This window comes from Cynoglossus semilaevis, chromosome 19 (assembly GCF_000523025.1).
Source record: "Cynoglossus semilaevis isolate Cse_v1.0 chromosome 19, Cse_v1.0, whole genome shotgun sequence".
NCBI lineage: Eukaryota > Metazoa > Chordata > Actinopteri > Pleuronectiformes > Cynoglossidae > Cynoglossus > Cynoglossus semilaevis.
Genome location: NC_024325.1, coordinates 575,585 through 590,396, shown reverse-complemented (window position 1 = coordinate 590,396; position 14,812 = coordinate 575,585). Strand labels below are relative to the sequence as shown.

Sequence of the window (14,812 nt, the reverse complement as noted above, 5' to 3'; positions counted from 1 at the left end):
TTCTTCATGGGTATTGCGGGGGGGGGGGGGGGGGGGCCGGAGGGGGGCCCCCCGCCCCACTATTTGAGAAGTACTGTTTTAGGGGAAACTGGGGCCTCTATTGCAGGGTTAAAATAGCTTCCTTAATTGTTAAAAATATTCTATTGTATATTGACTGTAGGCCTACTGTATTTCATGTTGATGCATGTAAAACTTTGAAAAAAATGCCCAAGTTTTTCTTCAAATCTTAAACAGAAACTAACCTGAATCCATTTTTAATTTTTTTTCCTATCATAAAACCCTTTACAGGTTTTTTCAGTGATCTCAAATCTTCACATTTCACTGCTTAAGATTAAAAAAAGTATCTCACCTAATATATGTGCTGAATATTCTACCCCTGCAGTATTCTTTATCGTACGGCTGCAGTCAGTCCGTGCAGTATGGCACACGTCTGGTTTCCGTGACCACAGTCATCTACACCAACTGTATAAGGTTTCTCCTCGGGATATATATTACACACAGAGAGAGGAAATGGCACATCTGTCCGCCTCGGCCACGGGCTTCCTTATTATGATGATGTGACATGGAAGTCCGAGGTCTGACGCTGACAGTGATCCATGCGGACGCGAGCGTTCGATTCTCTGTAGCAAAACATTTGCTTTCCGGGGGGCGCAGTAAAGGAGGAGGGGCGCTACTGATATAGCATCCATATGATTTCTGTATGGAGACACGGGAGGAAGACTGTGACATGTTTGGTGTTCTTCGACCGATGTGCCCATGTAGTATAAGCATCAACATCGCAAAAGTAACGCGCGTAATTTCACAGTATAATTATTCTTAATATTCAAATATTCTGAGTTGTCATTTTTCCTACATTCTCTGCAGCTGTATGGTTTTAATGATAACCTCACTGACTGGTTTTTTCAAGGGCACAGTGTGTGTGCTCACCCAGTTCTTCCCGGGGGGGGGGGTTCTTCATTGTGGTGATGGTGGTCGTTTATTATCTTCCAGACCGTACACCGACGTCGCAAAAGGATGGGTGATAGAGGAGGTGGGCGGGTAGGTGGGAGGGGGTAGGAGGAGAGCGGGGCAACTGCGCCGCAGCAAGGAGAGAGGAGGGAGCGCTGGAGTCTGAGTGCGCTAGGGTGGGAGACTGTCCTTCAAGGTCAAGTCGGCTGGTTTGAATTCAATCACTTCTGGCCAGTCGTTTCAAAATAAATAGCGTGTACTGTACGTTTTAATATTTGAATATAAAATGGATTTACTAATATTAAATAATGATTGAAAAATAAATTCGCACCTGTTATTGGCGTATGCCAGTATAATAAAATAGTTTTAGGAGATAAATGTTATTACCTTAAAAGACATAATCGACAGGTTCCATCTATGGTGCATTTGTGTTGGGTTATAATTGATTGTATACACTATGCATAATGTTAAATATTGTGTGAATGATTTTTTTTCAATCAATGCAAAATAACATAAATCAATAGCAGATGCACTGGCAAATCCAAAAATTGTGTGAGTTTAATAAAATTTAATTAAATTATTTTTTATTATTCAATATAATGAAAAATAATAATAAATCATTATTATGATTCATTATTATTATAAATTATTTAATTATGCTTTTAGATAGTAACCAGAGCTGTACTAGTCATGACACCTTTCCAGTGCCACGTCTTTAACTTTGAAAGAAATTATCATACTTCCGGTTTCGGTGGAAAATCCGTCCTTCTTTACGAACTCCACAGCTCCTGCAGCAGGGAAACACACCCGTCAGATGCGCGTACCAGAGACGGGGGGGAAAAAAAAAGAAAAAAAAGAAACAGACACACACACACACGCACATACACACACATATACACACACACACACACACACCGCGGACAAAGGAAACATGGATGCACTGGAGAGAACCCATCACAGCCCAGAAACGCTATGGATGCTCCGCGTGTCTTTCATTCACCGGGAGACGAATTAGTCCACCTTAATGAGGAGCTGGGACGCAAGGTACTGCAAGCTAAAAAGACGGAAGGGTGCGTTTAATCCGTCTGCGGATCCTCTGAGCTTGCAATGGCTGTGGCGGGGATATGCATGTGGAGAGGGAATATTGTGCCTTTTTATTTTGTGATATGTTTCTTATTTTGTGGCCTTTCGTTTGGACAACTGCGATACTCTATTCCCGAAGAACTCGAAAATGGGGCACTGGTAGGTGATGTGGCGCATGACTTGGGACTGGATATTCGGAAGCTCTCCAGCCGAAAATTGAAGATAACCTCCAGCAGTGGCAGACGCTATGTGATTGTCAATCCCAAAAATGGGAAATTACTCGTCAACGAGAGAATCGACAGAGAAACACTGTGTGACATGTCCAGCCCCTGTCTGATTAACCTGGAGGTGATGGTCGAAAATCCCACTGAGGTCCATCACGTCGAGGTGGAGATTGTTGATGCCAATGATAATGCGCCACAGTTCCCAAGCGACGAGTATCAACTGGAAATCACAGAGGCTGCTCTGCCGGGCTCTCGTTACCCGATTGAACACGCCCAGGACCCAGACATCGGGTCAAATTCAGTTCGTATATATCAGCTCAGCACAAATGACCATTTTGCGCTGGTATCGAACAAACCTTCAATAAACACAAAGCACATTGAGCTTGTTCTCAAAAAGCCTCTTGATCGTGAGCAAACACCTTACCACCAGTTAATTCTAAGTGCTGTGGATGGGGGGACACCTGAGAAAACAGGCTCTGCCAAAATCAATGTCCGCGTCCTGGACTCCAATGACAACGTTCCGCTCTTTGACAGCTCGGTGTACAAGGTGAAACTGCTGGAGAACTCGCCCAAAGACACGCTGGTGATCAAACTGAACGCCACTGATCTGGACGAGGGCACCAATGGAGAGGTGTATTACTCCTTCAGCAGCTACACCCCGGAGAGGGTGAGACAGATGTTCAGCATGGACACTAACACGGGAGAAATCCGTGTGAGGAGCAATGTCGATTATGAGGAGACCAACTCCTACGAGATGTACATTCAGGCCATGGACAAAGGACCGGGGGCCGTGGCGGCCCACTGCAAGGTGGTGGTGGAAGTGGTGGACGTGAATGACAATGTCCCCCAGATCGTCTTGTCCTCCTTGTCGAGCCCTGTGAGGGAGGACGCCCGTGCAGACACTGTCGTTGCCCTCATTAGCGTCACTGATCGCGACTCCGGTGCAAACAAGCAGGTAAGCCTCGAGATACCGGCAGGCCTTCCTTTCAAGATCAAGTCATTCAGAAACTACTACACTCTGGTCACCTCTGCCTTCCTGGACCGTGAAACCACTGATGCCTACAATGTCACTCTGAGTGCCACAGATGGAGGAAATCCGCCCCTTTCCTCCCGGAAGACCATACAGGTGGACGTAGCCGACGTTAATGACAACCCGCCGCGGTTCGAGCAGACTTCGTACACGGTGTACGTGGCGGAGAATAATGCCCACGGGGCATCTTTGTGTACTGTGAAAGCTCAAGACGCAGACATCAAAGAGAACGCACGCATCACCTACACCGTCCTTAACGACAACAACCACGGCATCCCCGTCACCTCCTACGTGTCCGTGAAGGCCGACACAGGCGAGGCCTACGCCCTGAGGCCCTTCGATTATGAATCACTCAGAGAGTTCCACTTCCAGGTTAAAGCCCAGGATGGGGGCATTCCTCCACTGAGCCGCGTTGCCACTGTCTACATTTACATAATGGACCAAAACGACCACGCGCCGCTGATAATAAACCCTCCAGGTAACGGGACGCGCTCCTTGGAAACGGTGCAGAAGAATGCAGAGCCCGGTGCCCTGGTGACCAAGGTGGTGGCATACGATGCAGACACCGGCCCAAACGCCTGGTTAGTGTACATGTTGGAAACGGCCACCGACCTGGACCTGTTTAAGGTGCACGAACACACTGGTGAGATCAGGACCACTCGAAGGATTCTGGAGGACAACTCCACGTCCTTTGCTCTCACCGTTCTCATAAAGGACCACGGGGAGCCGGCTCTGTCCTCTACCGCTACCATTAATGTGGCAGTCATGGAGGTGCCCCCCAAAGTGGCCCCTGACCCCAAGAGGATCATCCGACCTCACAGCACACTGCGGTTCTCCAACGTGACCCTCTACCTGATTGTGGCTTTGAGTGCCACAACGTTTGTTTTCCTTGTCACCGTAGTGGTGCTTGCCATTGTCCGTTGTCATGCCTACTGCACCCAGCCAGGGTCCTGCTCTCCTTGCTGTGTGTCACAGAAGCCACCGCCAGATGGTGGGAGTAGCAGTGTGAGTGCAGGCGGGGCTGGCGGCGGCGGAGCCGGGGCACAACCTAACAACAACGTGGTGCTTCGGAGAGACCTTAAAGTGGAGCCTCATTACATCGAAGTGCGGGGCAACGGCTCCCTCACAAAGACTTACTGCTACAAGACCTGCCTGACAGCCACCTCGGGCAGTGACACGTTCATGTTCTACAACACCGGACGTCCCATCAGTGGCACCTGGGGTAGCGGCGCTGACCGATTCTTCACCAGTGGAAGTGGATTTGTGCGTAGGCTGAGTATGCCTGATGCCTCGTTGCAAATCTGCCCAGAGGTGAGTTAGTTTCCTGCTTTCGTGTTTACGCCCATGTTACACGGAATGAAACTCTTCGGTTCCACATTGGAGTGTTGAAATTCTAACTACGGTGAAGGAAGTAAGTACTGTAAGTCACGCGTTGTACCCAGTTTAGCTCAACGCTCACATCACGTTAGCATCACTCTGAATGCTTTCGGGACTCGTTGGCCTCCTGATAATATAGCGATTTGTATATCAGTTAAGGCTTTCATCGCATTCGCACGAACAAGAACAGTGTGTATTTTTGTTTCATCGCATTCGCACGAACAAGAACATTGTGTATTTTTGGTGTTCTGCATATGTATGTATGTATGTATGTATTTGCGACTGCTTCCAAAGTACCAACTATCACAACACTAGAGCTGAGTAAATAAGAAAGTACTTGACTCCATATCGCAGCGAGAGTTGGTTCATACAGAAGTACAGTCAGAACACCAGAAAACCTCTAGCAATAAGTCATTTATCAGTAGGCTTAGTTTTTATATAATAAGTGGACAACTGTTGCAGTATTTGTTTGTATCGTTGTCTTTCACAAATTCATTTCTCTCACTCGGCCTGAATAAATGTTAGAATGACCTAGCTCCTCTGTTACTCAGGGAATTAAATATTTGGTCTCAGAAGGACATCATCCATTAAGATCATCTATGAGATTTCTTACAGCGTTTTCTGCATTTTGTAAATGCTATATGCTAATTTGAAAAAACAAAAACAAAAAAAACAAAAAAAACTCACAACAGATTTAATTTGCCAAACGCAGTCACGATTGCTTTGTCGGAATAAAATTGCACTTAACCCAGGATGCATCACCTTCATTTTTTGGTTTTAGCTCCACATACAGTACATGATATAATGTAATGCAATAAGAAAACTGAGTGTTCCAAAGAAACGCAAATTAGATCTACTCACACGTCTTGGTCCTACCGGCCGAATGAAGTACTCTGTGAACTTGACTGGGGAACAGCGTGTACCCAGCAGTACATATGTTCATTTTTATGTGATGTATTTTTTATTAACATATTTTAATAATGTATTTTTCATGTGTACACTACATGAATGCATACAATTCTAAATACAAACATTAAATTAAATATATATTTATTTTTTTATTACAGGTATTTATAGATAGCAACAATGTTACTCTCGTTCATTAGAAATCAACTCCAACTCCAGAGGATGTTCATGTGAGTTTTTATATAGAGATAACCTTAAAGATCATGTCATTGTAAGACAAACGACACTCCCTATTCGTATTCCTTTCCCGCAATGGAAAAATGAATTCTCCTGGCCTTCAATTTCAATAGAGTTCTAGGTCGGGCGAAGTCAGCCAACAGATTAACTTCAGCTGTCTACAAAGCCCATACCTTTTCAGAGCCTCATCAATATGGCTTTCAGTGGGTGCCCTTTTGCAAGTCCTTGCATGGATGATGTCAGCGTGGACGCATGCGTGTATCGGGCCTCCTGTAATGGGGGACACGACTGCAGTGCTCCTACATACAGATCATGGTTATGTCTCATGATTAATTGATGAGGCCAGGGCCCATCCTAGATCTGCACTGTATGAGTGCAAATTAAACCCACTTTCACTTTCTCCCTCTGTCTCTCTGTCTCTCTCTCTCTCTCTGTTTCCCCTCAGCCAAAAGCCCCAAATGCTGACTGGAGATATTCTGCATCTTTGAGGGCAGGAGTGCAGAGGTAAGCACTTTCCATCTTTACCCTCTTTGTAAGTTATGATCACGTCGTTGACGTAACGCTCCCTCACAGATTCTTCCCGCACAGTTTACACCTTGTCTTCAAAGCGCCGAGACATCAGACACCGACACTATGACTCACCAACACATAGCAAGCACCGATTGGCCCAACACCTTGTAGTGGGAATCAGGTTGAACAGATGGTTGTCAGCAAGTGGCAGGTTTTGTTTTTTTTTTTTTTTTTTTTTTTTTTTCCATTTAATAGAAGGTTGACCTAGTAAAAAAAAATGGTTGCATCCTTGCTCCAGAAAATATTAAATTAATTAAATTTTTTTTAAACACAAATTAAATAAATGAACTGTTTATATAGAAATTAATATGTGTCATATATTATATTTTATTTTGTAAGCTTTTAAGGGGCTAAATGCAGTGTTACCTGGTGTGAAAACATTTTCTGGATTTTTTTTTTTTTTTCTTTCTCCAGTTTAGTGACGGCACACGATAACTGTGTATTATGTCAATATCCCAGTCAATACAGACTGCTGGACACAGCACTGAAGCTCTCTCCTTTTAAATTAATAATGGAAAATAGATTAGGGATGACTGCTGGTGCCTCCGTGGCATCTGTTATATCCCGAACTCCTTCGGGAGACAGCCATGTGCAGCAGCTGTAACCGGCAGCACAGCACTCCACCTCTGCAGTAATAACGTAGGCCATCAACATTCGAGGCACTGCTCCCCCCCCCCCCCCCCCCCCCCCCCACCCCCCCCCCCCCCCCGAGTTCCAGACTTCAGGCAGGATCCATGAAGGACAAATGGGCTATCAGTGACCTTTCCCAGATTCTACATTTTTGATGCTATGCGCATGTGTAGTCCAACGTCATGCAACTCAAAAAAAAAAAAAATAAATGCATAAAAAAGGAAAACAAATAGAAATCACAGGTTTGGGTGTAAAGTTAGAGGAGCTGGAAAAAAAAAGTTGCTTTTTTTTCAGATAGTAATCATGTCATTTATAATACTTTTTAATGGCAGTGACGGTCCACTTGTTGTGGACATGGGCTATACTGAAGTCCAGCATAACAGAGATCAATTATAAAATTAAAAGGTTCTTATAAAATATTAATGTGATCCTCTGTTAAACGTATTGCATTGCTTTGAGGTAAATAACTATATTTTCCCATACATGTTAATAACATTTGACCATGCTTATATTGAACAATTTCAACATACAGTACATTTAAATGTTAATAACATTTGACCATGCTTATACTGAACAATTTCAACATACAGTAAATTTAATTTAATTTTTAATTTAATAATAAAATGATGTTACTGTAAATAAAAGGAAATATTTTTTAAAAATCTGGGGGTTTTTTATGTGAGAAAAGCTGGGAAGCCATGGATAAATCACTGTAGTGAACATTTTTAAAGCACTTTAGGGTGTAGAGCACTCAAAATCCTATAAAGTCAGAATTGAAGGCACAGCTTTATTTTCCTGAAATGCACTTTTTATACTCTGTACCACCTGATAAAACACTGAGCTCACTGAGTACCACTGTGATGACCGACATTAGAATTCCCCTGCTCATTTCACGTTCGCGAAAAAACAACCAAATAAATTTTTTAAAAAAACAGACCTATTTCATAATCTCACAAGTAGCGACACATTTTTTTCTAAATGTTGTATTAATTGTCCATGGTATGTTTCAGATTTATTCAATTGAAAATGTAAATGTGAAAAATATGAATTTTCCCCGCGTACCACTAGAGAGCGCTGGTACCACAGTTTGAGAACCACTGCTCTAGTCCTATACTGGTGGTGTAGAATCTCCAGAATGTCACGCTTACAGTGTTTATTACTCCGCAGTGCTGTCTTCTGTTCCACATCAGTTGATTTTAATTGGTTGATGATGGCGTGATGTGGAGGGTGTACCATGGTGTTGTATCATGTTATCAAAGCATGGCAACATGACATGGTTCAACTGAAGTCATCACTGCAATTTGTTACTGTGCGGACAGAGAGATGGCTCACAGTAACCCTGTCAAACCTGGGATGGGATTTTACACAGTGCACTGTTGCATATACAGCACCGACATCAGTGACCCACATTTCTGTGTAGACAGCTCATAACGTGGGCCACCAGTCTCATTCATGAAGTACAGAATACTGAAACTTCTCATCTATCTATCCATCCATCCATCCATCCATCCATCCATTCATCCATCCATCTATCCATCTATCCATCCGTCCATCCATCCATCTATCATCCATCCATTTATTCATATATCTATCTATCATCCATCCATCCATCTATCATCCATCATCCACCATCCATCATCCATCATCCATCATCCATAATCCATCCATTCATCCATTCATCCATCCATCTATCCATCTATCCATCCGTCCATCCATCCATCTATCATCCATCTATCATCCATCCATTTATCCATCTATCTATCTATCATCCATCCATCCATCTATCATCCATCCATCATCCATCCATCCATCCATCATCCATCCATCCATCCATCTATCATCCATCATCCACCATCCATCATCCATCATCCATCATCCATAATCCATCCATTCATCCATTCATCCATCCATCTATCCATCTATCCATCCGTCCATCCATCCATCTATCATCCATCCATCCATTCATCCATCTAACTATCATCCTTTTTTTTTGATTTGTGACATCAGAAAATTTCTAGCAACCATTAGTTTTAGACATTAGTTTTCAAAACAAAATAATAATTGTTTTAAAAAAAAAAATCATAATTATTTTTTTAATTATTACTAGATATTTCAGGTGACCCCAAGGTTGAAAAACGCTGCGTTAAGCCAATATTTTTACATCGTAGATCTCAGATGCGTTAAGCTTGTCTCCCCTTCTTTCAGTTCTGTCCGAATGGAGGAGGCTTCTGTTATGCAGGGACCCCCAGGGATGTTGGTTCAGAACTGGCCGACTGTTTCCAGCGCTGCAGGTAAGGTAACATGTCGCTGTTCTAATATTGTATTGCATGTTTGGGGGGGTGGGGGAGGGATTTTTTGTAAATACAATATTGAAGTTATTCAGGCTTTGCCAAATGTATTATTTATAATTAAGATTTAAGGTTATTAAATCAGTGATAGACGCAGCATGAGATATTGTACAAACAGTGTTCTTACTGATTCAGTGCCAGCAGGGGCATAAGGCTAGAACAGATTAGAGTTAGGTTAAAAAAAGTCTCCCTTATCTCTGTGGTGACCCAGTTACATTTGGTATGACATTCAAATAGAGACATATGGAAACCAAAATGCTAAGTTCTTAACACCTACACTAGGGATGCCCGATATGAACTTTTTGCCGATATTGTCCAAACACTTCATATCTGATTCCAATATCAACCAATACAGATATACAGTATGCAGGTGTTTGGGTTCCATTGTGTGCTGTGACACAATGACAATAATTCACTTTCAATTCAAAACTATTTTTAGGTCCCGAAACCCAGGCTACGCGTTATCGGGGTTTCATTATCGGAGGAAAAAAAAAACAATACCGATTTTTACCGATTATTTTGCGACTATCGGTTGGCCGGTATTATTACATAGTAGTGTTGTGTTACTGCAGCAACAGTAGATTGAGACATGTCACCCTTGTTGAGTTTTGAGCAGTTTAGGAACAGCAGATTAAGCAGATTTAGCTCTTTAAATTTTTGAGGTTCGCCATTGTCCTGGTGAATAACCCGAAAAAAAGTTTTACGCTAACATGACGTCTTGACCGCAGTGTCAGTTTCTTACGATTTCAAAACAGGCCATTACCTCGAGGGTATCTCCCGTGACCTTCTCTGCAGTTCTGATCACAACTTGCTTCATTTGATAACCCCATGATTGCTGAAATACGTTTCTGATCAGATCCAACTGTATATTTGGAGAGCAAATCCCTTCATTGCTGATTCCACTGCTGTATCATCTAAAGTTCATGCATAAGTACTGGTCTCTGCCTTCAGCCTTTAACCACTCATACTTGTCTGTTGAGTTTCCCTGAATTCTTTGCAAAATATCAGCATAGCGATCACAGTAACAATATATGAAATCACTCGTGTGCTACAGCTACACTGTGATGCTCAAGCTTGCACGCTTGGCTCTGCCTCCCCTTTCCACCATTCTTCCAATAGCAGAAGATCATGTTGCTGGGCGTCAAACATACGGCCCGGGGGCCAAAACCGGCCCGCTAGGTAGTTCAATCAGGCCCGTTTGATGAATTAAAAAAATAAAAAAAATGCACAAATAATTCATGTTCAGATCAGGATTTTTTGGGAAAATTATATTTCATTACTTATGAAATTATATTTCATAAGTAATGAATTAATAATAGTAAATATCCATTCATTGTTATGTTTGTACTGGTCCGGCCCACTTGACATCCCATTATGTTGTATGCGGCCCGTGAATCAAAATTAGTTTGACACCCCTGCTCCGAACCAACCTTAGATTGAAGGCTTTTTGTTTATTTTTAAATTACCTCCACATATTTCCCTGTAAAATGCTGATTACCAAAAATGACCAAACTGCAGATTCGGTTGTGTTTGCACACAGGGAAGTGGTACTAACTTCTGGTAGCAGCAGCGGGATCTTTAGCTTTTATTTTTGTCTAGACAAGTGGGCAAAATAATTAATGTGACAGCGACATGATCTCGATTAACACTGTTACCTTCACTTACGAATGACACAGTAAAGCCCGCGAACACAGACAGTCGACTAAACCCTGGCACAAAAATAGAAGCGCGGTGATGGAAGTGGTAACTTTTTCATAATCAACACGACTAATTACCCCCGAAATGTCTGTTAAAAAAAAAAAAAAAAAACGCCGACAGAAAGACACCCATGTGCTCTTGGCTGTGATATCCCCCTGTGCCTCAGAGAAGCTGCTACGGATTGATTTTCTGTCTAGCTGCAGGAATTAGGACGTAGGTACAGACTTGAGGTTGATGTGCAGAGCATCACAGTCAATCAGCGTACGAGTCGGTGACAGATTGTCTCCAGGAAGTGCAGGTTCTTTACTCTTCCTGTTGAAAAGAGCTGTTTGAGACACAGGTTGTGTCAAATCATCGGGGGTGTCAGTTCGCTGCAGACATTTTGTGGAACAGAAGGAAACCTGCTTCTTCTTGACTATGAAGGGAACATTCAGACTTTCCAGAAGTACACGGTACGCTGCAATGAGAAAAAAAAAAAACGTAAAGGGATGTGACTGGATTCTTTGTGACTGAAGTAAATTAGTAAAACTGAAGTATATTTTTTCACTGTGTCCCACTGCGGCCCGGTACCAAATGACTGACAGACCGACACCGGTCCCCGGACCAGGGATTGGGCACCCCTGGTTTACAGGTTTGCAGTATCCTCTTCAACTTTTTTTTTTTTTTTCTTTTATAAGTTGTCTAATACGTAGCAATGCATTGAAGCGCATCAGCCCCATTGTTGATGTGTTAGTGGCCCATTGTGTGGACTGGAAAATGTTGGTCTGCAGCCAGAGGGAAAAAGAGCTTTTATCAGAAAATAGAAGTTCCTGATGTGTCCAAAAGAAGACATCCAGTTACATTATAACAGATTCAGAGATGAAGAACAGAGGAGACATTTTTGGGAGGGAGGTAGGAGGGGGGGTGGAAAAAAAATTAAAGTGTGTGGGGATGGAGGAAGGGGAGCTTAAGAGGATTGGCAGGTTCCTGCAGTAGTGTTGTTGCTAGGGAACACCATGTGACCTGTTGCCTGGCAACACCGTTCAACTGAGATTGCTGCAGCAGCCGCACCCACCATCAGCAGGGAGTGGGCGAAGGTAGTTTCCATGGCAACCTGTCATTTCTCTGTATGGAAGGTTTAGAGGGAAAGATGGAGAGCTGTGGAGGGAAGAAAAAAAAACAACAGAACAAAAGAAAGAGAAGATTTAACAGAAAAATGAGGCGCGTTGTGCTTTATGGTAAATAATACACCAAACGTTGGTTGCAGAAAACACTGTACTGTGATGTGCTGCCTGTCATTAAGCAACTGTAACATTTGTGCCAGTACTACAAAACCACCAGAGGGATTTGTTTTATAATGGATTCCTGTATCTCCGAGGGACAAAACGACATAGTAACTTCTATTTTAAATTTAGGACATTGGGTTAGATTGGAAGACGCTTTAAACACCCACAGATTCTCATCAGGTGCCATGACAACCCACCCCCTCCCTGCAGTGTCCTGGGTTTTTTTTTTTTTAAGCACCTATTTTCTGTTCCTGTCACATATTTGCTGTGAAACATTATGAAGCTGTTGCAGAGTTACAGATAATCCTCTCTGTCAGAGGCAGCACCAATACAAGCAATAAAAAAATATATATATGAGTATGACTCTCCATCCCGGATGTTACTAAATATTAAAAAATATATTACAATAGTGCAGCGATATATGACCAACAGTTAAGTTTGTTTTTTTAACTTGAATTTTATAACTGACAATTTCAGATGGTTTTGATAATCAGTTGTTGTGTCATATTTGTCGCGTCACTGCCTTTATTACCAACAGTGTAGCTAACAACACACAAACACAGCTCAAGTCTACCGCTAAAACAGTTTGTTCTTATTTATTTTCTGTCATGCCCCCCCCACCCCCCTTCCCTCTTGTGGACAGAAATGTTTAACATGTATATTTTTATCTGTACAAACCACTGTATGAGTTGCTGCCACCTAGTGACTGGAGGCTTGTCATCATTCAAGCGTTACAGCAGTGGTACACTTATGTCCATATTTCATTGGAAGCCCCTGATGTCGCCCCCTGGCACCTCACCACGGCCCCCCAGGGGGGCCCGCCCCACTATTTGAGAAGTACTGCACGAAAAGAATATAAATATGTAAAGTTCGAGTCTGAGCATTTAGTGGAACGTGTGGTCAACAGGGCGGGCAAAAGAGCAATGATAATGAAAAAAAGAAAGAATAACACAAACATCATTTAAACTTCTGTTGCTCAAAAGGAGAAGAAAGACAGCCGAACTTATCACCTCCCATCACTCCAGCATTATTTATTTGTATATTTTTATCCATCTTTCACAGAGAATAATGCGTACACAGCTACTTCTGTTACTGTAATAACATTTACGCATAATTTATGTGATGAATGAACTAAGCGTAAACACAGAAAAGAACCAGTTGACACGCAAAATAGATTTAAATATGGATAATCAATAACTTAAATAACATATTGACACGCGCTTACTGTACATGCAAGTAAGATATGATGTCATATTTTGTTTTAAAGTGTTTGAGTTTTTTTTTTTTTTACATTTTCTAATTTCTATAGTTTCCCACCACAGAATGAAATACAGAATTATTATAATGTTTTTCTTTTTAATTGATTGAACCTGAGTTAGTTATCTTGGGCCTTGACCAACGTGTATGGTGTACGAAATTGGATCATGCCTGTGCATTTTAATATGTTTAGCCCGCAAGAGCGTGAGTGAGATCCTATCACAGCATCATGTAACCTGACAGCTTTGATGAATTGAAATGCATCGTTTACTTTGCTGCAGTAGAGGCGCGCTTTACAAACAGAAAACCTTCACAGAACTTGACAGAATTTTTTCTAAGGAACCGATGTACTTAAAAAAAAATTAAATAATCAGTATACGTGGTGAGTCATGGCTCAATAATATATCACCTTCTCAGTGTTTCCAATATTCTTGGTGATCAGTTTACCGTAACACTGCAGTAATGCAAATTTTCACCATTGACACAATGTACTATGGTGACATCACTCCTATGCATTTCATTTATCCTAACACTGTATGCACCTGGTGTTGGAGCTTACCTTGACTATATGCATTATTTAAATACAGCACTTTTCTGTGTTATGGAAATCATTTCTTCTTCATTTTCCAGCAATGTCAAAATAATTAAAAAAAAAACAACTAACAGTTTATTTAAAAAAAAAAAAAAACTATCCTTTTCAAAGATGTTTTTGATCTAAATAAAATCCAGACCTAAAAGTAGGTCAACGCAGCAGGAACTGGTGAGGGCCTGAGAGCGATGTCTGTTCAGAACCCACCCCCGCCCCCATCTTTCTTCATATCTCTCACTCACCCTGTCTCTGTCTCTCTCCCTTTTCCTCTCTGCCCTTCCTGCTGTATCTCCATTTATTTCAATCAAAAACAGGAACTTGGAATACTAGATCTTTTCCAGTAAAGAGGCCCAACATTTATGTGCCAAACACGTTGTGAAATGCTGTACAAAAAAAAAAAAAATAGACTTGAGCTTTGATTCCCTCCCCTGTTCCTTCCTGTGATCTTGGCTGAACTACTGTCCTGAAAATATCTTCTCCCCTTAGCTTTCCCTCTATCGTCGTGCTTTTCCTCTGTTTACTGTACATGCTCTGCTTTTTAAAGGTTGTCATATGTGTTTGTCAGGTTTACATAGATAGATGGATGGATGGATGGATGGATGGATGGATGGATGGATGGATGGATGGACGGACAGACGGATGGACGTCCG

The 14,812-nt window shown here is 42.1% G+C and overlaps 1 protein-coding gene across 3 annotated transcripts in view; it reads left to right on the top strand.

Moving 5' to 3' along the window:
• The first annotated feature begins 1,701 nt into the window (after positions 1-1,701).
• The window catches only part of pcdh2ac (protocadherin 2 alpha c), a 14,796-nt gene continuing 1,685 nt past the window's right edge, over positions 1,702-14,812 (top strand). The window contains exons 1-4 of one of the 3 annotated variants that reach the window (XM_017041698.2): positions 1,702-4,596; positions 6,251-6,309; positions 9,211-9,296; positions 11,636-11,682. In XM_017041698.2, the coding sequence (XP_016897187.1) occupies positions 2,056-4,596; positions 6,251-6,309; positions 9,211-9,296; positions 11,636-11,682 (2,733 nt within the window). In that variant the 5' untranslated portion in view covers positions 1,702-2,055. Of the gene's footprint in view, positions 4,597-6,250; positions 6,310-9,210; positions 9,302-11,635; positions 11,683-14,812 lie in introns of all 3 variants that reach the window. The other 2 variants (XM_008332188.3, XM_008332187.3) reach the window with 2 other exon arrangements.